The following is a 24,524-nucleotide window of genomic DNA, read 5'->3' on the forward strand; positions in this document are numbered from 1 at the left end:
GTCAAATTCAGAAGACATTTCCATCTCTGCTAAGTAAAATCACCTGCTGATAGTACTCGCGCCTCAACTGGTGTTGTCATTGATTTTTTTTTTTGGGGGGGTTTGTTTTCATACAGTGATGAAAGCCTCTCAACAATAAAACTAGACTAAATTTATGAAAAGCGGTTAGTAGGGCACACTACTGATATGGAGTGCTGTAGAGACTCCACAAGTGTACTTAAATATTTAACCTACAAGGCGTGTTGGAAAAAAAAAAAAAAGAAACTAATTTTACTCATGTGCGGAGCTTAAAGACTTATTCTCTTCAAACAGCTATCGATTTTTCTTTTTTTTTTTGTCTTTACGGCGCTGTGCAGTAGTCATCCAGAAAGGTTAAAAAAAAAAAAAAAACATCTCAGAAGTTGAAGACTAATACAACCCCCCCCCTCCTCAATGTTCTTCTTTCCTCATTGTGCCACGCCCCCCTCCCCCGTTATCTCTCCTGCTTTGACACCGCACCTGTTAGAGCAGCTTGGGAGCGCTGCTCGCTGCTTCATAATACGCCGCCACTTTCATCGGGAGCCCCGCTGATGTGCAAACAAGCCGGGACTCCTTCAATCCCGCCTGGGGTGTTAACGACTTTTTGGAGCGGAGGGAGCCCGCAACCCCGTCCGGTCATTGTGTTGTGCGGGGTTGCCAAGCTACTATTTGATGGTTGTTTAGGCTTTGACATTTGATTGTCCATTTGTTGAAGGGTTTGTTTGTCCAGATGGCCGATGCAAATGTCACCATCCCCGCAGCCGCATGGATATATTGCGGCCGGTTATGACAGAAGTCCGGACTATTCAATTCCAAAATTGAAGGAGTGATTGTCCCATGTCAGTCCTCGTGATTTTTAGTGATATTTGATGACTGGGTCAAGCTAGCTGAGATCCAATGCCAGTTCTGTGTTTGTGGTTTTTGCTCTCAGTAAACCACCAGGCTTAAAATGTTTGATTTTGACAAAATGAAGACAATTTTTGCCAATTTTAAAAGCGTTAATCATCAGCCGATTAATCGGCCGGGTCCTAGTTAGTACTTCACTTGAATGTCAACAAATCGCAGACTGTCACTGATGTGTCCAATTAAAGTGTAACTGTCATGCAAACGCTACTTTTTGTGCTTAAAAAAAAAACAAACAAATTAATAAATAGAGTCCGATTTTTGCTTCTTTCCCAATTTAGATGACAACAGAGCAATTTGAGAAGATAACAGCCAAGTCGCGAGGCCATCAATAACAATGAGAAAAGAGTCAGCCGCCGATTAGGGTGTAGGTGTGTGTGCGCATGCATGATGTATGAGCTGTGTTTTTGTTCACATTCCTGGTTTGAAAGAAATGAAATTAGGCTTCTTTTTTTTTTTTCCTGCTCATGTGGAAAAACAAGGATTTTAGCAGATGATAAAAACAAAATTATGCAGCTATCAAGGCAAATAATTCCGAATAGAAATATGCAGCTGGTGAAAAAATAAATTGTAATAAAAACGAGGCATTTGTTTTTAATGGCATGCATCTTTTCCTCGCCGCACATATGCAAATGTGAATGTTTACTCGGTGTGATGTACAGCAGGTGACATTACGGAAATTAAGTGTAACATCCACTCAACGGCCGCTGTTGGTGGCCTTTATGAATTGTGGCTTTGAGTCAAACGAGTTTCTGCGCCGTGATGAATTTGTGGACCAGGCCTGTCGGAACGCCTGCTGCCTAAAAAGTGATTATCTTTGAAAGTGAAACTGGAGTGGAAAAAAATGTGGATCACTAACAAGTGAGCTCTTTAATTATCCTGTGTGAGCATATCACATTTAAGACTTGATTGGAGACTCGAGATTTTTTTGCAGTCCACTATTAGGTGCGCAAAGTCGAGTAATCGGATGACGGCACCGATATTTTTTTCAAACACGGTACCGATTACATTTGCGTTGTAAAGTGAATGCGTGTGGATGAATGGATCATTTTCTGTGCCAAGAACGCAAGATCAAGTTTTATTTGGAATGCACTGAAATTTTGTGCGCTCCTAACAAAACCTCGGATCTTCGCCTGTACCAAAAATGGTATGTCTTTTTTTTATTTTTTATTTTAATGACATTTTGCCTCCTTCTACACCTCATGAGTTCAAAGTGATTCAAAAGAGGTCCTAGCTTATTTTGTGCTGTAACTAGGGGCAATATGCAACTAGAGGCAAAGCTAGTGACAAGTTTATCTGGACACTTGTGATGGGCATTACCAGAGATGTGCCCAACATTTTAATATTGAGATAAGTAACCCTAAAAAATAGCAAAATATTGTCTATTAAAGTCCCAGCTTGCCAAATGAATCAATAACTGAAATATTTGTATATGAAATAAGAACACCTCAATTTCTCCCCCAGTGTGATTCAAAACCCAGTTCACATTTTTAGCTGTAGGTGGCAGCAACGTGCACCCAAGGACGAGTTGACAAAAACAGTGAACTGGTATAATGTTTGTTTTTACATTGCAAATATATACTGCAGAAATGCTAGTGATCGTAATGTTGCGAGGTTGGGAAAAAAAAAAAGGAATAAAAGTTGTCTCCAACCAAGCGTTTGTAGTTTTGCTACTGGATGTTATGAATTCAATGCCATATGTTCCTGCTGCTTGTATACCACCAAGCCTTGCATTAAAGTGTCACATTGGCTAATCTATTCAACCTGAGGCCACGCTAAATGACGTGGAACTGAAAACGCTTCTTAAACCGAGACGGCCGCTCGCTGTGCGCACCATTAAAGCAACGAATTGCCGCCATCCGTTATGAGCATACTGTGTGTACAGTAGAGTCTTCAAGGATAAATGAGAACAATTACATATTTTATGACGCCTCCACCCCGTAAAGGAGCAAAGATAAAATGGCGATTAATTCTTAAATATCACTCGGTCATTTATTGAGCACGTCTGGGAAACAATATTAAAGTGGACCTATTTCCAGACCTCGAATAATAAAAAAGGAAGTTACGGTGTGTTGCAAAAGTCACTTGGCTTGATCGCTCTCGCGTCTTCCCCTCCCGTTGTTTGATCTTGGCGTCTCACTCCGGCCGACCTCCATTTTACCTCTGTGCTCATTAACGCTGATTAGCCATGAGGTAACGCTCGCCGAGCTACCCGCCCCCCTCCCCAGACTGGGGGGGGGGGGGGGGGGGGGGGGTTGTGGTTTTTACGCCGTCTTGAACATGTGTTAAAAGCAGCTGGGTCGTCACAGGCTGCTGCGCGCACCAAGATGGGGCCCCGCGTTGACAATTTCCCTCCCGTTTTTTTTTTTTCTTCCCCACCCCTGCCTAAACACGAGCTTTTGTTCTCCGATTTTAACGAACCCGCCGCCCAAAAAAACGTCCTCAGAGCGCGTCATTATCTCGCATTGTTTGCCAGCCATTGACTTTGTGTTTGCACAAACGCATACAGAGCATTGTTTGCATGTCGCTGAAGGCTGGGCTTGTATCAAGATAGATGGGAGATGTATGAAACACAACGGCAGACTCCTCGCACGTCGCCAGACAGGCATTGCGCCGGAATACTAACAAGGAACCTCAGCTGACACGCAGGGGGGAGGAAAAAGTGAGCCAGTCCAATAGCAGTAGCAGAGATCATTTAGCCTTCAAATCAAACTGGTTGGATGTCTATTTTGTGCTCTTCAACTAGAACCCGATTTACCAACTCGATTAGCCAGCTTGGCGATGTTTTGATCCCCGCCCCCCCCCCACACAAATAGCTCTCTTGTTTTCATATTGGTTATTTCAACCTGTGACTAGCTTAAATGTAGTGCTAAAAGTGCCCTACGTTTTTAGGGAAGTGCTGCGAAGTGGCAGTGAATTGAGCTCACTTCAAAACAAGCAGCGGTTGGTAAATAAAAATGGCACAGGTGCCATTTTTCTCTTTTTTGGGCGGGGGGAGGCTGGAACAGATGAATGGAATTTCCATTCGTTACAATGGGGACCGATACGAGCGTGGTCACGGATCTCAAAGCCACCACTCGATTACCGTCGGAGAAGAGGAAACGCATCTTTTTCTTGAAAATGAGATTTGTTTCAGTCTTTTGATTTCAACACCCGGTTATTTCCGTGTACGGCGCGCAGCCGGCTGTGAAATAATGAGTGCTTCTTCTCTTTAAAGGTCCGACGGTAGATTTGCGTGGCGTTAAATGAACATTTTATCGAAAGCGCCGCGCGGCTCGACAGACGTGCTTGCTTGACGACCGTGAAAATGCGTCTCACTCGTTTCAAAAGTTGTTTGCCTGTTTCAGCGGATCTCGGTCTCAGGCACTACTCATTCTAATGGCGACGGTAACAATGGATGGCGTGACTGCGTGTAATCTGAAGTGGATCACACACACACACGCACACGCACATTCACAGCACTGAGTTGTCAGCTGTGTCTGCTTTCCCCCCGGAGCTCCGCAGAGATTTCCAACCTCTTTCAGCATCATTTTTCATCCAGCTGGGATGCGTTTGTGTGTGTATGAAAATCTGCTATCACGGCATGCCAGAGAGCCACGGGACAACGCGAGCAACTAGCTGGTGGAGATGATACGCCGTCGCATGATGAAGACACTGGAGGTGGCCCGTGTCGGTGACAAGGCCGCGCTATCTTAACGTGTACAAAGGTGGCTTCCCGACAGCGGATTCGCAACGTGTTGACATGCCGCCGCCCACGCGAAGCTGCTCCCTTGTCAGATGTTAATAGCAACACACTGCGAAGCCCCGGTTTATCGTGGGGGATACATTGCGTACGCGCGTTGGAAACTGTCGAGAGCCCATCCGACACACTTTAACTCATTCACTGCCATTGACCAATTTACTTGTCTTTTCACCGTTTCAAATTCTTTCAAATGTTTGGCGAAAAGAGGGTCTGAAAATATCTGGCGGTGAATGAGTTGAGGACATTTAAAACTTGGTCATTCTCAGCACCTGTCCTCAATCTCTCGCTTGCCCAGTTTTCCAACTAAAAGGCAAAATGCGTTTGCCTCAAGCCGGATGTCAGCGTCAACTTTGCCGAACAAAAGCTGCAAACGATGACGGAACGGCTTAAAAGCCTTACAGGCATTATGAGGTTGTACTGTACTTTCCAAGTGTTGAGAATGGCTTAGCTCTCTCTGTTAATGACTCAAACACTTTCCGGAAAAGTGACGGAGAGTTTTGGAGATGCGGCGATTCGGTCCGTCGACTGCTTTATACACAAAACTATATTGTAACATCAGTAACATTCCAACCTACCGAAGAAGCATTGATTTGAATAAACATGTCTTCATCTTTTGTGTGTTTTTTTTCTTTTTCACAAGGGTCCAGCTCAATATCCCACAGGTGACTTGCGACCTTTAACTGGTAACCTGCTCAGTAGTCACCTGAGACAGTCTCCAGCTTCCTGCCTTCACCCTAAACGTGTGAAAAACGAATAGCAAACATTTTGACGGAAAAATGTTCAACTTTCTCAGTTTGTGTCGGCAGCACCAGTGGGATTTACCGCACCGGGAGTCTTGATGTTGTCGACATTGCCAGGACTGTTTGCACCAGTCTTGCAGCTATAGCTTTATCACTTACATCACACCAAGTAACTTTCCACCCCGCTATCCGTTTTTTTCCCCCCCCCCTCCAATAAGGAGCTGGCCTTCCTGTCAGTCATGTGCTATCAGTAAGACTGCAAAGGGCTCCCACCACAACTTCCTAACACTTTCAGAGAATCTAAAAAAAAAAAATACACTTCAGTCATTCATGGTGACCTTTGCTCGGTTTTGTAACCATCCTGTCAGGCTACTAGTTTCTTCAATGTTCAAGAATGAATCCAGTGGTTTGTTTGTTTGTTTCTGATCACAAATCGGGTTTTTTTTTTTCTTTTGTGTGTCCCACAGGTGTAAGGAAGGCTACCATGGTCTACGCTGTGACCAGTTCGTACCCAAGACGGATGCCATCTTGTCCGACCCAAGTACTCCCCTCCTTTCGATTTGTTTGTCTTGATTTGCAAATTTAAATTGACAGGACAAAATGCCATTCATTCTTAAAGTTCCTCTTTTTTTTTTTAAACATTTTCTTTATATTCAGTAGTAAAAATGAACCCGTTTAAGACCATTCAAAACAAATGCTGTCGCGAGAAATTCGGAACTTTTATAACCTTAGTACCTTCAACAGATCTTCTCCGGCTCCACCGCTACTTCACGATTTGACCCGAGCGACTCCAAACACTTCAATGACGGTCATTTCCAATTGCTGCGAGGTGGCTCGAGCAACCAAATTTAGCCGTTCCAGCTGTCCTTTTTACACGCACATCAATTCGCCGGCGTCCCTTCCCAGCTCGGCGTCCATCGACAATTCACCTCTCGTCCAAATGTGCATCGCGAGAGCGCTTTTCTTTATTGCCTGACGCCATCACGGATTCAAATGAAAGCCCTCCTGTAAAAACCTCCTGCGTCTTTTTTCTTTTTTCTTTTTCTTTTGGAAGCTCCTTAACCTTGATCTCCGCACCCTTTGCGCTCATCCTTCGGCTTTCTGCTTTTCATGCACCAGTCGCGCAATCGGTATGCTTCACAAATGTAAAAAAGGAGTCAGAGGTACAAGGCCTCTCCCCCGAGACTGCTGCATTGTGAATCGAACGGTTTTTATGTGACTCTGCACCAAGAGCTTAATTCGGCATGTGTTTGATACCACACGCCCTGTGAGAGCCGGTTAATGGGGTCACAAGTCAGACAGCAGTGTATGCTTTATACCTCCCTCATGGCGCCGACTTTTCACTTGGCGGTTATGTTATTTATTTTCTTTTTTGCTTTCTCCGCTCTGGCTCCAGAATGGGCCTGATTATTTTATTAATCCTATGAAAGCAAACTATGAAAGAAACTCATTGACACTTGTTATTTAATTTCAAATAACCACCATCTTAATGCGAACACATAATGGGAAACAGCGTAGATGTGCTACAGACTAGCATCTTCCGTAATTTCCCAAAGACATTTGAATGATTTTGTGGTCATTTTGGGCTGCTGATTCCGAAAATGACTTCTGTTTCTTTGAATTGGCTCTAATTTTAGAGGGATTATTTTTAACAATCGTAGGGATATCAAAAACGCTCTTCGTTTATTCTCTCATAAAAGTGAAAAAAGCTTGTTGCCAATATTGCTCGATTTTTCAGAATTTTTGCTTGACTTATGTCTCTCTGAGATGACAATCGCCATCTTTCGTGGCACATCTTTCAGTTGGAACAAAAACAGAATACCAATGTCAAAATTGAGGCACTTTTCTCCAAAACTAGAACCAAATCCGAATGTCATTTTCGGATTCTGCGACATCAAAATACCTTAAAACCAATGAAACATTCTTGGCACCAAAATGTGTGTTGTCAGAGTGAGGACCCGGCACAGTTTAACATTGTTGGAGATGCTCCAGTTTGCATTCCCATATCTGTAATTTAAAAGCCCAGAACGAGGCCCTACTTTAGAGCTTAAAATGAAAAAAAAAATTGCACGCATGCATCAGTTCAACAAAGTAACATGTTTGACTAGTGCCATTCTTTTACCACCAGGACAGATGAAGTGTACCCAGGAAGATTTAAAAGACAGCCTATTTTATATCTCTGTTGATACAGAGTCATCTAAATTTACCCAGATTACCCATGGTTCTGAGGATTATCCTGCTTTCAAAAGCCAAATCATGTTTTAACACACACACACACACACACACGCAGTACATGCACACACTAATAGCAGCTACAAGTGGGACAAGCACCCACGGAATTCATCGTGTTGGTTTTGTCACGCGCACGTCTGCGCCGATTTGACTCCGATGTCGCCGCGCGGCCCGGCAGAGCCAAATCGCCCGACTCCCCCCCCGCCCCCCGAGGTGAGGTCGAAAGAAAAAGTTCTTGCCCCGCCGAATCGATTTCCCACCCTCACACCCTCTTGCGCCTTACAATCGCACTTCATCCATCAGCGCTCCTCCTTTGTCTCGCTATCGACTCGCCACAAGTGAGCATCCTCGGCGAGGTACAAAGACGACAGGTCGCGCACGTCTCAACCGAGGAGCGCCCCGCTGGCCCGCGCCGCCGGGGAGGAATCTCGGGGAACGAACGCGCGGAGTAAGTGAGAGGGTCTCGCACATTGGCGCGCAGCGGTTACCGGGATGTATGCGATTTAGTGTCAAAAGCTGGGAAAGGCCCGATGAGTCACATACTGTGCCCACTTACAATAAAAGAGACAAGACAAGTGTTGATATGGAGTACGGATGGTCAATTTATCCATGTTTTATTGTTGGGAAATTCTTCTTTCAGTATCGGGATAAATCAACTGCAGGGTACTTCTAGAGTATGTGTGTATCCAAACATTGCGTCGTTTTCAGCGTAGAGACCCAAAAATGATGTGCAAACGCAGCGGAGGAATCAGCGCATTCAAGTTGGCGAGTGGCAATGCAAGATGGCCGCCGGTGGGCTCACATCTTGCGACGGTGACCAAGATTCCTTCCGGATACATGTTATCGGTACTCACCTATCCCTAGATTCAGGGGGGGTCACTGGTGTAGGGGGCCTACACGGTGCATTTGTATAAATTTACGATGATACATGAACGCATCCTACAAAACGGGGACATGGGCCCCGTGAGCTTGTGGGCCCTGGGGCGACCGCTCCCTTGCCCCCGCTCTGGCTCCGCTACTGCCTAGACTGCATGCGTGAGTCCGGGGGCGTGGCCTCTGGAATGAGGCCCACGATTGCAAGCGAGGGTCTGCGGTTTTGAAGCTAGACGGATGAGAGAAACGTCAGTTTTGTGTTGAATTTAAGTCTGCTCATCACCTAGCGTTAGCGGGTGTCTTTTCACATGGGTGTAAATGGCGCTTGTTATATTCGTGGCTAGACTTCCATATTTTGCAAGCGACCGTGCTGCCGGTCGCATTTTTAGTCAAATATTGCCACATGCTTCTGTTAGTTTGGCTGCGCACACCCACCAGCCACCTGTCGGTTTCTGTGTTGTTGCCAAAACACGTGATTGACGATGAATCAACCTCACGCTACAATCGCCATTGCGCTAAGATTCTGAAAATAGTTTGAACATTCAACAGATAATGGTACAAACATAAAACTTTTTTTTTTTTTTTTTTTTTAATCCGTGGGATATGTACAATAAATGAACGATTTACTCTATGTAGTTTTCATCCAGGATTGAGCTTTTCTTCTGTTTTACTGAACACAACTTGAACCAAAATACATTCGAAGCGTGAGCTATTCTATTTTCTTGCCTTTATTTGTTGTTTGAATTGACCAAGCTTTCAATCATGTGTCGAAATACCCACCCGTAGTCTACACATGGTGAAACGGGAGGCAAGTCTTGTTTTTTACAGATGTGAAGAAATAAATATGTGCTGCTGTAGCACCACAGGATATTGCACGCAGTTGCGTTCGCACACATTGGCTCCATTCCCTTTTCATCCACGGGAAGGATGGGATTACGGATTGAATTCATCCCGTCATTGTCTCCTTCCCGCAGCTACTTTTCAGTCTCATAATCAAGCCGAAAGCATCTGACACAGGTATTCTAACCGCCTGCCGTGTAAATGACTCCCCGGGGTGATTTGCGTCGCCAGTGCGAGGGATTGGGCACCATATTATGATTGGTGAATGCCTTGAGACAAAGCACGAGGAAGGGATGTTCAAGGGATTCCGGGACGATTTACCGTGAGAAAGTCGACCGTAGTCACGAGCGATGGAGGAGAAAGACTTGAATGGACAATAGGCAAAATCAGCATCACAGGAACTAAAATGCACCCCTGTGACTAAGTGGCGGTCATGTCTCAAGGTGCAATTGGACCTACATTCTCCCCATGGCTAAAATCATAACGTTCACCCTCTGGAATTGATCGGTTTTAATCATTCACTACGCTGAACCCGACCGTGAATCAGATGGAGCATGAAATAAAGGCTGACATTTGTTTACTAATCCTTGAGGGCACCGGAGATGAATCTGCAAGTGGACTTGCTGTTCATTGAGTTAAAAAAAAAAAATAATAATAACAATAAATAGATGAGCGCGGCGCGTTCTCAAAATACGACCCAAAACACAACCGAGCAGGGCGGAGAAAGGCCGCTCTTGCCTGCTTTCAAGCTGCCCCCGGGGGGGCGGTTCATTTGCAGCGAGGACGCAATCAAGCGGCCAAAACAAACACTTTGTACTGGCGAGCGCTTTTCAGGATGCTTTTTAATGGCTATAAATTACTTGAGTGATTGTATGTTTACCAAGCAGAGGAAGTAAATAGTTACCAGCCATAGTAACCCTTAAATGACTTGAAATACTTTTCACAGGTCTAGCTCAAAGGGGGGCACAATGTGGGGTGTGGAAAAAAACACCTCAGCACATTTTTTGAAATAGAAACAAAACACAGAAGTCGAAGATGCTAGCTACTGTACAATATGCTACTTGGTTGTGGCATATTGCGGAAGGTGACATACTATAACTGACACCTGGCATGTTACATTCCTTTATGCTACATTACTAGGGATGTAACGATTCACTCAAGCCCCGATTCGATTTGATTTTTGATTTTCAGTTCCCGATTTTCGATTTGATTCCTTAAATATTGCTGCCATGCTTGTCTCTGTGCACGCTTTTGGTTCGGCAATGATGTTTGGCGCGAAAGCATAATTTGATCCACACATTCAAAATGTGCTATGCATCTGGAATGAAATAAAATTTCAAGACGTCATTTTCTAGATGAATTTAATTCGATTAATCGAATCGATTTTAACTAGATTTTAACTAGATTTTCGATTATGATCGACGTTACCTTATTCTATACTAAATTAAGTTGCTACGTGACCAAAAGTCCCAAAATTGCACCAGTCAACCTAGCATTCACACCCATTTCCAACCTTTTTTTTTCAACATTTATGAGTCACGTCGTTAACGGACTTGCGCAATCAAAATCCATCTTTTTGGGGGGTAGAGTTCCATAAGCGCCAAATAATCTGTCAGCAGCTCAGCAAGCCGCGTTCTATTTAAGAGTGGGCCCACCTCTGTCAGAAAAGCAATTACTGCTGAGGGCTTTCATTTTAATTTAAATGCGATTACATTACAGTGACATGAAAAAAGGGCACTGTTGGAACGAGGAAGAACACGAGTGCTGCTTTTTTTATCAGTCCCCGCAGCGCTGGTATTCGACTTGGCTGTTTGAGGGCGAATGTCAAAGTTTGAGAGACATGCCCGTGTGTGCGCGTGCGCATGAGATAGTACGTGTCTTGAAGCTACCGAGTATCGAGACGCGACGCTGGGAGATAGAGTGGGAACAATTACCGCAATGCCTCCGGCTCAAATCAATATAACCAAAAAAAAAAAAAAGTCCCCACAAAACAGCAGCAGTCGTGACATAAACCTTTACGATGTGTCATCTCGCAACTTTTATTCTCATGATCCTCGCAGCCTCCTCGTCTCGGTTGTTTTCATTCAAAGTAACCGCGTGGATGCGCTGTACTGTACTCTATATCTGTCTGCCTAAAGGTGAATTTTGTGTCATGTTTGAAGTGTATGACTTCTTCTTCTTTTTTTTTTTCCCCCTCACGCTTTTCCCGACGCTGCCATCTGGCCTCCGATCCAACAGCAGATGAACTTGGGATCGAGTTTATGGGTAAGGGAGGCGTCTCGCCGTCTGTTTGCCGATACACTCATGAAAAAAACGTACCATGTATAGCGCGTCAACAACCTCACCTTGGAAAAATGAATGTGGGCCAGTCGCCATGGAAACACAGCAGCTGGGAATTAGGTGTATGTTGCCTCTTTGTCGTCGCGTTAGAGCGGGTGCGTTGCAACGGGGCTAAAAAAGCGGGTCGCGCGTGAGCTAAATAAGTGTTTGGAATACAAAATGCAATTGAATGCGCTGTGGGAATACGCCGGATAACAAATCTTTTAAAAACAATTATTCACCTCTTTTGCCGTAATAATAGCACGCTGCTCTGTCCAGAGGGAATGCATCCACACATGTACACGCATTCCGACTGTTTTTCATTTTCTCGACTGCGCCCCCCCCCCCATGCTCGGGAAGACTCGCTGTTGTGCATACCAAGCAATGCCGCACGGCGTGAAGTTTCCCATTAGCTTTGTTTTCACACAAGGAGGGAGCGAGGAAACCGTCCTCATCTCACTGGCTATGTTTACATGGAAAAAATTATTCGGATTAAATGGAATAAAAACGCTTCATGTACACACCCCATTCGGAATATTCTGACCCGATCAAGCCCATTCCGATAAAGATTTTATTCCGAACGAGAGAGGTAGTTTGTCGATTGTTAATCCGATGGGCGCGCATGAAAACACTTATTCCGAAATTTCGGAACAAACCGTCTTGTCAGTGACGTCGGTATAGTCAGTCCTTCGGTTTCTTCTCCCGCCTATTTGACGCTGCGGCGGCAGAAATTCTATCGAATTTACTTCACCGCGTCTGATTTTTTTGTGAATTCCTCACAGCTCGTCGACTTGGAAAAGGCCCGTAATGGTCTTACGTGGAAGAAGCGCGTTATTTCCTCACGGCTCATTCGGAGGAGCTTCGCGCTGGTGTCTCTCCCTAACAAAGCGAAGACCTCTGTCGTCTCATGTGGCGCGGCGCACGATTCTGAGAGCGTTTGAGAGGTCATTTGGCCGACGGCCACGGCGCTGACACGTCTTGACACTCGCGAGCGCGCAACGGAGGACGCGTCTTCAGACTAAAGTGCGGCTCGACGACTGCTGCGCTCACAAGATTGTGACCACAGGAAGCACTCAAACAGCCGCCGCGCGCGCCGAACGACGATTGTGAGGGCTTGATAAAAATGTGAGCGGACAAGCACAGTTGAGGAAAGACCTCTCGGGACTGTTGACGGCCTCAAAAACCGCAAACGAGCCAGCGCAAGGTCACATCCAAGCTGCGCCGATGTCTCCTGCAACTTTCACTGCAGCCAGACAACCGAGATCCCAGCCGGTCTTTTATTTTGATTATTATTTTTTTCAATAATGTGACAGCACAACGCGTTCACGACCTCGAGAAAAGTCGGGGAAAAGAACGTCAGTGGAGTCGTTAAGTGTGGTCTCTCGGGTTATAGCGGGATGTAGAAAAAGTGATACTCTGTAATGAGTGAAAGACATTTGAGGGATTCTTGAAACATCATTTGAATACCTTTAAAAGATATGTGCCCGCAGCCCAACCTTCAACTGCTTTGAAAAGATGCAAGTACGTCAAAATATCCTATTCAAAGCATAAAATAACGTTTTGTCAATGGCACTGCAGACTTTCCAGAAGCTCAATGTAGTTGGTTTAGTCATCCGTTTCACCAGTCATTATGCTTTTTTACTGCTTTTGTATCCAAAGGATTTTTGCCGAATTTCCTTTGTGGATGAATAAAGGGATAATTTATCTCCCTAACGTGAACGAGTACCTACTCGTCTCTTTAGAGCGCCTCGTCGTCGGCCATTAGTGCGAGCACATCACGGTGGGAAAGGCAGAAGTGCCAGAATAGGAAAAGAAAGAGAAAAAATTCCGACTTGACAGTCAGTGAGTGGATCGGGGCTTGGTTGCTTTAGAGCGCCTCGTTGTAAAGCCCCGCGATGACTCGGTGGGATATATTCTAGCCACTGGAGGCTTTTTTTTTTTTTTTTTTTTACATGCGCTGGAAAAGCAGCATTGGGTTCATCGTATTTGGTTCCTTGTCTCGTCTCACACACGCACACAAACACACACACACACTCTTCTATCTGCTGCGATCAAACTGCTACTTGTCGCAACTGCTTGTGACCTTAAGCCCCCGCTGCTGATGTGCAGGATTCTTGACAAGAGGCTCCGCCAGCATCTGCAAATTCCCTGTCGCGTTGGCCGCTGATGTAAAAATACACACGCGCGCGCGCGCGCGCGCACAGTCGGTCAGTCCGTCAGTCCATTGGTCCGCCTGCAGGGCTCGTCTTAATTCGCCAATTATCTCACATCAGTTAGCACATGCCACCTTCCCGTGCTCAGACAATGACATTTACTGACAGCATGCTTCATGCTAATGCCGAGTGCGGGAGAGGATGTGTGTGTTTTGTACGACTCCCCGATGGTTCACGCACGATGAATTCCTCCCCTCACGTTTGATCGTAGCCGGCGTGTCAATTGTGGATATTTAATGGCCTGTATTTTCCCTCTTGCGCAGAGAGCGGTGACACCTACCAGAGGCAAGTGTTGTCCATCTTCAGCATCGCCTCCGGGATGTGTCTTCTCGGAGTGGCGTGTATGGCTCTCTACCGGCACAACAAGTAAGCGACCGCGCCCGTCGGGCCGAGCCCCGGGGCCGTGAGCGCCGAGCGAGCTGTACTTTTCATGAAATTCTAAATGGTGGAGGACAGCGAAAGGCTCTTGAAGCCGAATCGGTTGGGATGCCTTTGGGACGGATACTCATGTAAGATTTATTTAAGTGGTTATCGTACGCTTGGTGTGAAACGTAATACAGAGAGGGTGAGTTGTGTCGGTTTCAGTGAATTTAGCGATAACTGTCCCATGCGCATGTTCTTGGCATAATTTTTTGAAATATGGTCATTCAGATCAATTGTTGTACAAAAATCATTCAGATTTACTCGCAGCCCGCAGAGTACTTGGTTTTGAATAAAAATGCACAAACACTAAGGACGCTAGCATGTATATTGTTTCAGGTTTCTTAGCGCAACATGTATGTTGTTGCTTCATAACTCACAATGTACTTTCCTATTAGCCATTTTATTCCATTTTAAAATCAGTTAAACACAATTACTCCGTGTTTTTTGTATATACGTATACTGAAATCACAAACACCTCTTCATATTTAGTTCAGCACTTACCAGACACTAGGCTTGGGAGCTAGCCGCTACCGGCTGGCAGCTAACGTTAGCTACTCCTCTGCTAATACGGCGCCCGTTCAAATACAGATATTTTTCAGTCACTAGATTGCGCCACACAGATTATTTCTCAAGTGGTGATTCTGTTTACTGTAGATACTAGCGACCATGGAAAATTCCACCCGACCTGAAAACATACACCGTACGTTCATTGTATTACTGTGTGGCTAATGGGGGTGTTACAATTGTGATACATTTCTAATCTTTTCAGTGGAGAAATTGATTCTAAATTAAAAGATTTTCTGAATGGCTGCTGAATCAGCCTGCCAATGTCAATTACTCAACACGGAGACAAGCAGAAAGAAAAGGAATGCAGACAAAGAGAATTAACAGCAGTCTGTAAAGGAAGGGGGGGGGGGGGGGGTTAATGCAGCTTATAAATTGTCTTAATTGAATGTGTCTTGATAAATAAGAATGGGGTTTCATTTTCTGTACTGTGGTTCCCTCGACAGGCTGCGGCACAAATCGGTCAGCATGACCGAGCACACAGCTGTAATGAATGTACCAGACACAGCCAGTCTTGGTTGAATTTAATCTTCTCTTCAATTTCGGTTGACGGGGGTTGTTTTTTTTAGCGAGGGAAGGAGGGTGGGCTTAAATCTGCTTTTATGGTTAATTAGAATAAAATGAAATTCATACATGCCCTGATTATTTTTTTTTACATAACAGTTTTTGACTGTATAACTTTTTTTCTCTGAATCAATGCAGTCTTGTTTTAATGCCCTTTAGTCAGGAAGTAATTAGTATGCAGCGCTGCAGCGAGTTTAGCAGCCCTGTGTTTTTTAAGATGAACTATTAATGGCAAATTAACATTTAATCAAGAAGTTTTAGGAATCAGTTAATATTTAATTCAATCAAAGTTAAATCCAAAGGGAAGGAATGGCCTTACATTAAGCACGACTAAAAGATTGCGTTCCTTTCACGGTTGGGAAAATACCGTCATAAATAAATGATAAATGTGTTGTTTTAATGTTTCATTTACAGAATGATTAATAACAAATGCGCAAATACACATGCTAAAACATTACACGCTACCAGTTGGCAAGTTGCTAGCTAGCGCTTGAAGCTAGCGTACTGCTCTGTACGTTCATTTGCTTGAGTGATTAAGTGTGTTTCGGTTGTAGGATTCTAACATCCATACCTATTTTTTGCGTCCATTTTCATTCGCAGGAGACACCGGCAAAAACTCCAGGCTCATTTCTCGGAAAGTCGTAGCTTGAGGGACTGCGGTATCAACGCCTCCGGTCTGATGTCCAAATCCGCCTCGAGAACGCAGTACACCCTCCAGAAGGCAAGTACTGGACTGATTTTATCCCCATCTTCTCTATGGCATCAATTTCCTTAAAATGAGAGCGGTTACTAAAAAGTGGCCACTATCCAACATGGAGATACCAAATCCCCTCTTGTAGAGTCGATATAAATGATGTGAATTAAGCAATCTCACACGAGAAGGCCTTATGGTTCCCTCTCCTGTGATACTGCTTTTACACAACAGGACAACCAGAGCATTCATTAGTTAACAATAATAAACACAAATTTATTTCATCAATCATTCGGCTCTTGCAACACCAAAAGTTGCGCAAACTGTGGCGTTAGCCATGAGTACACAATTTTTGCGAGGCAAAGTCTCAGCATCAGCATTGGCAAAAGTTTCAAGTCCCAGTGTCGTTGTACTGTATTCTCTTCGCTCATAAAATGGCTCCTGTCCAATCATATTGCTCGGTTGGAATTAGCTTTTGTATAAATGTCATTTAGCTCATGGCTGTGCATTATTCACTCCATTTGAATAATGTATCCATTGCTTGTAAATGCTAAAAACCACGAGATGCACCAGGACAAGAACGTTTGTATAAAAAGTGACTCTCAGGGATGAAAGGAGATTAAGTTATGTGATTTAATTATTCATTCCAGGAAAAACATGACACAGGGACATTTTGAAAAGCATCCTCATGAGCCAGAGCTGATTTGTTTGGTTTTTTTCCCCCTCCTCACATTTGCCATCCGTATTAAGACATGGCGTCACTGACCGATGACAGCCTGATCAATTCACTTCAGGAATTTGTGGCCAAATGTGAATCTCCGTGTGACCTCCATCAAAAAATTGTCACAGGACAACAAAAACATGCCGTATTTCCATTCGCCATCAGAACTGTTCTTTCACTTTCGACCATATTTTGCTGTGAAGAGACAAGATGAAACAGGACCGCGGGACGTCGTGTTCATAGAGCGTATCTCCGTTTACGACGACAGCGGACGGCTATTACTTTGTTTTATTGAGCCTAGAGCCAACAACCTTGGATAATAATGAACGTAATGCTTTAAGCTCATCGTGTGTGTCGTGTTCTTCGCACACATTTCCGTATGCCGCCAGGGCTTTGCTTCCACTTCAGACCACATGTCGTTGCAAAAGAGTGAAGACACTCAAGAAGAAAGCAGATGGCTGCTACTTTTGATTCAACAAATTGTATTTTCGCCAAATTATTGACGATGGCGGGTACGTTGTCACTAATCTGATGAGTGCATGCCGGTCAGAATGAGTTGGTTCTCAACCATCTCTGAGGTGTAGTGACCTTGGCTTTTATTGCGGAGGTGCTCCATGCGCTACTGTCTTGGCCTCATGCAATTGCAATGAGCAAAACGTGTTAAATGCAGCCTTGTTGTTTGCGTGAGAAATAGCCACTTCTTCTGTGCCTACGTTTTTAATCAGCACTGTTGCTCATATTTGAAAAGGCGGCAGGGAGAGGCAGCATGCCTAAACAGTCTGCTTTTTAATAAGCAATAAACTCGCTGGAGACCCTGTAGATATTTAGAGTTCAATGCAGGTTTGTTGCATCTCTTTTGCGTGAGTACTTCTCTGGATGTAGCGCTTCAATAATGCAGCAGTGTCTACCTTTGAAACAAACGCCCCTAAAGCGAGCCCCACCCACGGAAACTCGCTTTGCCGACTCGAAGAAAGCTTTCCCGACTGTGTCATCCTAAAATGACGACTCAACCGTTGACAGCTGAGAAGTGTTAAAACGTCAGACGTACATCTTGGCAGGGTACAATTTCTCCTCCTAAAAACACTTCTGAAGCAACTGTCCGCAAAGTTTGACACCAAAACCAATCCCAACACTTTAAAGCCCAGTCTGCCTTTTTCATCGGGGGTCTCAAAATACTTTAAGACCTCACAGGATGCCGAGAAGAAGGGGATGACACAAACATAAAAACAAGCTATAAGAGAGCAGTATGAGGGAAGCTTAAGTTGGGAAAGGAAAGATCCGTTTCCTTAAGCACCTGGGAGGAGGGAATGATCTGCAGAGTCTGAGGTAAAATTACCAAGTGACCACAGGCCACGGCTTGGCTCCTACCTCGCAGTTTTCATCTTGGAAACGCCATGGTATAGTCGCAATATCAGAACATCAGAACACGTTTTGTCTTTTATCTTGCGCGTGGCCGAAAAGGAGAAAGAGTCACATAATTGCAAATCTGAAAGCACCGAAGTGCATATCCTCCCTCTCCACGCACTCGAATAGACCCTTGAATTGCACACGCTACTTCTAATACCGCACACCTGAGGGGGTCATATATGAAATGATTTGTTCAATCTACCCTTCAAAATGTAAGGGAAGTTTCACACATTTAACAGCCTTTGTTGCCACTGAGAATGGACAGAGATGAGAGTGAATTAACATCGCTGTTGGAATGAGATTGCAGATCTGATGTCAAAATTATGTGCCACAGACAGGTGTCAAATGAGGTCAGGAAGGAAATTAAACTTCCATCAGCATGAAGTTAATGTGGTGGTGACTAATGTACTGGAAAAAGAAACAGAGGTCGGAAGAACCTGGGGGCCTTTTTATGGCGAATACCACATGGTGTTCCGCTGGGCTGCGTTCTGGAACCGCTAAAATACGTTACGTACATTGTCGAGAATCGGGGTCCTGATTTGGGTTTCTGCGTTCCACGGTGGCTGTCTCATTAATACGGTACTGGGTCATGTACCAGGGATGAAAAAAAGGTGATTGTTCGTCAAAAGGCAGACAACAGCCTGAATTGCATGTCAGTCAATGACAATGCTGGATGGGGTTCCACTGGGCTCTAATCTAGAACCCTTAGGTTTGATTTACTTTGTTTCTAACATCATCAGAGCATCATTGTAAGCACAATTTCCCACATCCCAAAATAGGCGTCAAGGCCACAAAACCAGTATGTTTCCGATGATGAGCTTAACTGACAGCCATTTTCACTAAACAGTTCATCACTGCGTCGAACTTCCCACTAGAGAGTACTTCCACAAGACTTTTCGATGTATCGACTTTCAAATATCGGAAGGCCTTAATGAGGCTACAATACGGCCGAATCCGCAGGAAATTTAATTGGCGTCTTGTTTAGCATGCGCTGTAATGTGACAGCGACAGGCTTGGAAACACGGTTTCTCCGGGTATCTTCATAATGAATGTAATGGCAGCTCGGTGCATCTTGACAGATCACGCCGGCAACAGTGACACATTTTATGCAAATGCACATGTGCATGCAGGTGCGTGATTATGCAACAACGCGGCGAACCAGGCAGTGCCAAAAAATGTGTAGCTGTGCGCAGTTCTTAATTATCCTGCTGCTGTTTATTTAAGGATCCTAAAAGGGCCCATAAAGAAGGGCTGGATTAATGCTAGGCTGAATGCAGAGGTTTTCTATAGCTTTTTATTAGGCTCCTGTGTCCTACCGTTGTCTCCACGTTGTCTTGTATTGTAAAGGCTTTTAAAAGAGTCATAAAACCTGGCCACGAACAAACAGGCGGCAGCAAGTTAGCAAAGTGGATACACCTTGCCACGTCTTCCCTTTTGCGCTTTAGGACTATTTTTTTATCTTGTATTTTTTTGCCTTTTCCGCTGCGTGTGCAGTGTGAATACAATCCAAGACACAGTTCGGGCTTTTAAACATTTTTTGGTGGTTTTTGATCTTATAATGGAAATAATGCAGATTGACACATCGCAAAACCTTTCACCGAACAGCCGTTATAAGTTATATTCTCAATGGTTACTCAAGTTTATGATGTGAATTCAACCGCAGTTAATACACACAACGGAGTTGTAAAACATTTTATAGGATGTAAAGAACTGAAGAAAGTTATATATTTACTGAACCACAAAAGTATTTTGTGGTAATTTGTTTTCCCGATTTTTTTTTTGTGGGAAAATCTGAAAAACTGAAAAATAATTTTTCAATAAAATTGAAAATTTTAAATATTATTTTTTTAAAAAACAAAATTATTCAGAAAAGCGTAATTTAATGCAATTCGCTTCCGTGGTTATGCTCGCTGAGCTCGTTTGAACTCCAGACATTTGAGAGAGAGAGAGATCCCACTCAGTCACTGGTGGTGTAGTGGTTCACAGGGCGGGCTCTTTCCCCCCTCCGTGTCTGTTTCTCGATGCGATTGACTGGTGACCAATCCGGCGTGGAGACTGCCTTTCTCCCATATTCAGCTGGGATCGGCTCCAGTTCACCCGTGACCCTGAACAGGATAAGCGCTAGAAAATGGATGGACGGATAGCTCCCCTGTATTCCCCTGACACGATACCACAATTTGTCGAGGGGACACGCTTTAACTAGGGCTGAACGATTTTGTAAGATGTTTTTTTTTCCCCTGTAATATTGCAATTTAATATGTGATCATTTTTTCTACTGCATTGCAATGTTGATTTTGAATTTGACTAATTGTTCAGCCCTACTCCTTACCAGGGGCTGAGCTACATGGTGGCCAGCCCTGGTCACTCTCTGGCCACCCCAACATCTATGGGAAAATTTCAATACCTGTGACTTTCCTGTCATTTTCACAAGGATGCAGAATCCTTAGATCCCTTGATAGTCTGCCACATTTTTTGTCTATTAACTCCAAAGTCTATACTTAAAGAACTTTATCATTTACAATTGATCGGATCCACCAAAGCACAGAAATCGATGTCGAGGGACATCCTTTCAATGCTATACCAATCCAAGAGAAATAAAAGGGCAAAGCGGGAAGTCGAGTGAGTGGAATAACTGAATTATCTCCTGATTTTCACCGGCGCGCTCGTGCGGGTGATTCCCGGGGACTGGCGACAGATAATGTTGCTCATTTTGATAAGACCAGGGGAAAAGACGAGTGGAGAGCGGGGCAGCGGGAGCCATTAACGTAATATTGTGTGGGATTAATTGTTGTCTGCGAGGGCCAGTGTGCTGCTGCTCCATGCACAAAGCGTCCCTTTCTAATCTGAGCTTTAAAATGTAACGTGTAATTAAAGACAGCTCCTGAGCATGGGGGAATACGCCAGTGAGCCAAAGAGCGCTTCCTCTCCCTGACAGGGGACATAAACCTTATGGAGTGCGCTGATACTCCACTCTCTTCCCACATTATGTATTTACCCCGAAGCTCTTTCACTGCGCCGTCTTACATCACTTGCAGCATGTTTTTTTGTTTGGACTGCTGCTAAAAATGGATCCAAGATGAGCTGTATGAAATCAGCATTGAGGAATAATTGGATTTATAGTGCTCCAGGGCTCCCTCTACAGTTCAGAAGTGTAATTTAATTCCTAGCCACTGCGTAAACTCTATCCTACTTTTTTTTTTTTTTTTGACTAGGTGAATTTGGTAGAATATTGGATATGGAAAAAAAAGGATGGTTTTGGAAGGCGCACTTTGATTTAGCTCAGGTTGTTTTTAACATTTTTATTCAATACTTCTTGAAATTGATGGACATAAAGTAGGTAGGTAGCCACCCTAATCAATGTTTGCTGTAGGTCAAAAAGGAATCTGCAACAAACATACTTATTTAAAATGTGAGCTTTTAATGTGGGCTATACAAACATGCTTTGTTTCCCTGTGTGATTGTACGATGGATAAAAAATAAGAACAAAGGTACCAAAAGGCAGTTCACTAGTATAAGACCAAAAATTTGCAGCAAACCATATAGTCATACCACAAATTATAGACGTGATATTAGGACGGACTGACGGAATGTCCGCCTCGGCTCATTTGACAACATTGCGAAACATGGAGATGTACCGCATGAATAGGTGCGTTTTTCAGCGACTACCTGAGAAAAGGTTCCGCAACAACAACAACGAATCCAAATAGAATAGCTAGCAGTAAATAAGCAGGAGTTCACTGTTCAAAAACGAAGGTGTCCATGCTGGCCCACCAATATTGCAAATTGTCATGGATGACAAGGACACTATTGTCATTGCTGCGAGGCAGTGTGGATCGTCACAGTGATTTAGCAGCTGCTCTTTTGAAGGTCATATTAGACAGCGTTGCTTCAAGTCCACCCCAGCATGTCACAATCCACATGCATTTCCGACCATCGCTTTGTGTCTCCTTTGCAGGGCTGCGGCATCCACTGCGGCGCCGGCGACGCGGCGCCGGGAGCGGCGACGCTACCGCCGCATGTTCTCGGCAGAGCGCAGTCCAAAGAAAAACACTTCAGGTGAAAATCGGCCCGCATCACTCACGAGAGGAAAGCAATCAACCTGCAATATGGCGGTGACCTTTAGACGCCGAACAGATGTAGACAATTGTGACGGATACTGTATGGCAGTTTGTGCTCAAATGCGGGCTAATATTTATATGCGAAATGGAGCCGGCTTTGTCTTTGTCGTATGGATGCCCCTTTCACGCCCCCCAAATCCCCCCCCCCCTTTTTGTAGAGCTTTTCCAAGTTTGGTTTTTTTTTTCTTGTTAGATATTCTTTTCACCGGGACTCTAATACCTTGTCGCAACCAATTATTTTTTTAGTGGAGTGAAATTTTTTGGAACAACAATTATTAGCAAACAACATATGGAAAAGAGTATACAGCTCCATAGCGTGAAAGAGAAGAAAAGCCCTTTGAGTTAAACGTCGGTTCCTTTTGTTATGCTTTGCATCACATGACAACATTTTGTATAAAATGTATCATCTTGGCTACGAGGACTCTCGGAGGTGGTTCTGCTTTGTAAACATAGCTGGCGGGACAAGGGGGAGTGTGATGGCAAGTCAACAGAAAAAAAGCGTCTGTGTTTAGTTTTTTTTTTTTCTTTCATGAAACGTCTGCCGACTCACTCTGACACTTAATGACATTCATGTCAGGCAAGCGGCACGCAACCAGCCAACCAACTCAGCCCCGCGGGCGCCGCTTGCACTCACTGCTGGCAAATCACCAGAAATGAGTGACGGTAAATGTCTGCTTTCCACTTGATGTATCGCTGTTGTCCTAATTATGGGCAGCGCCGGAAAGACGGCCGTAAATCTGCCACGTAATGGGATGCAAATAAGACAAGACGGTGCATAAAGCGCCACGCGTTTATTTAAAGTCGGTGTGATGAGTACAGCTTTGGGCGTGATAAAGCAAGGACATGCAGGATGTGTTGGTGATTGGAGGCCGCTGCCTGACAGGCAACAAATTCGACGAGTGGGGGGAGGGGGGGCGGGGCGGTCAACGCGGTGTCACGCAGGTGTTTCATCCCGGGCGGGCGACAGTCAATCATTTGTTTCTGCTTGTCGGAGTCGGACGAGGCGGAGACGAATTAGACTCTGATGGATGATTTGGAGATGTTTTCGGCTATTGACCCGAGAAAGCGCGGCACACTGTGAGCCATCCGAGATAAAAAGTCTCATAAAAAGCTGTCAGTATGACCCAAAGCGGTACCTGCTCCATACTAAGTGTCGCTCCTGAGCGAAAACAACCAGTTGGCTGGGATGTTTTGAGTCCTTCGTGAGTCGCCCCTCCCCCATTAAAAAAAAAGAAAGAAAAAACGTTCGCATCTTTGTTCGTATGAGCTGTTAAGCAGTGCCGGAAATGCATCTTCCCTTCGGATCGTCTTTTGACATGGCTGCTTTAGAGCGCCTCATTGTTGGCCACGAATGCACGCACATCATGGAGAGAGAGAGAGCAAAAAAGTGATCGAATATTTTTGGGGAAAAGTCTGATGTGACAGCTAGTGTATGGACAGGAGCTTCGTGCAGGCGCGGCCACTTTAGAGTGCCTCATTGTCCCAGTGTGGAAAACATATATGATAGCTTCGTTGAAGACTCTAATCTTGTCCAGATTGTTTGATGATGTTTATTTTCCAGGCACCTACAAGACCTATTAGTTCTGCTCAGTCTGCCTCAGCTCTTGCTGTTGCTCTATATTTATCCATAATAGTCCTAAATGGTAAAATAGCAGAAGCAATGCTGGAATATGACTCCAAATAAAGCCCTTCAACCAATAGACGCCAATCCACAGTATGAGAAATGCCTCCAGGCACTATTTGTGAATACACACATTAATTTTCCAGCGGAATTGCTCCTCTGTATGAAATAGACAGAAAGAAAGGCAGTGCAATCGGGTGCATAGTTACAGAGGTAATAAGTAAAAGAAAGGCACAAAACAACTCTTCTTTATGGGAGCGGGTGTACACGAGCAACAATTGGGCTCATCTCTTTTGTTCCTCAGGCTTGTAGCACATATCCCGGCAGAGAAAACGTCCAGATCAATGAGCGCCTCCATCAATCGTTCCAAAAGTGCGATCGCTCGCTCACGCCGTTCCCCCCCGACTCGCTTCGCCCGCAAAGTTTGACGCACGCGACGCTTTCACAATCAATGGGTAATCATGGCGGCGCTCGCCAGTCGATGGTGCGCCGCCTTGCGCCGCCTGAACATTTTAATGTCATAATTGAATTATGA

General features: G+C 44.5%; 1 protein-coding gene across 2 annotated transcripts in view; it reads left to right on the forward strand.

Annotated features, from left to right (window-relative positions):
• Nucleotides 1–24,524, forward strand: part of nrg3b (neuregulin 3b) — a 148,279-nt gene that overhangs the window by 116,650 nt on the left and 7,105 nt on the right. The window contains exons 3-7 of one of the 2 annotated variants that reach the window (XM_086016909.1): nt 5,871–5,944; nt 11,590–11,613; nt 14,144–14,246; nt 16,032–16,152; nt 22,206–22,306. In XM_086016909.1, the coding sequence (XP_085873035.1) occupies nt 5,871–5,944; nt 11,590–11,613; nt 14,144–14,246; nt 16,032–16,152; nt 22,206–22,306 (423 nt within the window). Of the gene's footprint in view, nt 1–5,870; nt 5,945–11,586; nt 11,614–14,143; nt 14,247–16,031; nt 16,153–22,205; nt 22,307–24,524 lie in introns of both variants that reach the window. The other variant, XM_086016907.1, reaches the window with a different exon arrangement.

Source organism: Filicampus tigris, chromosome 19 (genome assembly GCF_054856515.1).
Source record: "Filicampus tigris isolate MCC_2025a chromosome 19, RoL_Ftig_1.0, whole genome shotgun sequence".
Lineage (NCBI taxonomy): Eukaryota > Metazoa > Chordata > Actinopteri > Syngnathiformes > Syngnathidae > Filicampus > Filicampus tigris.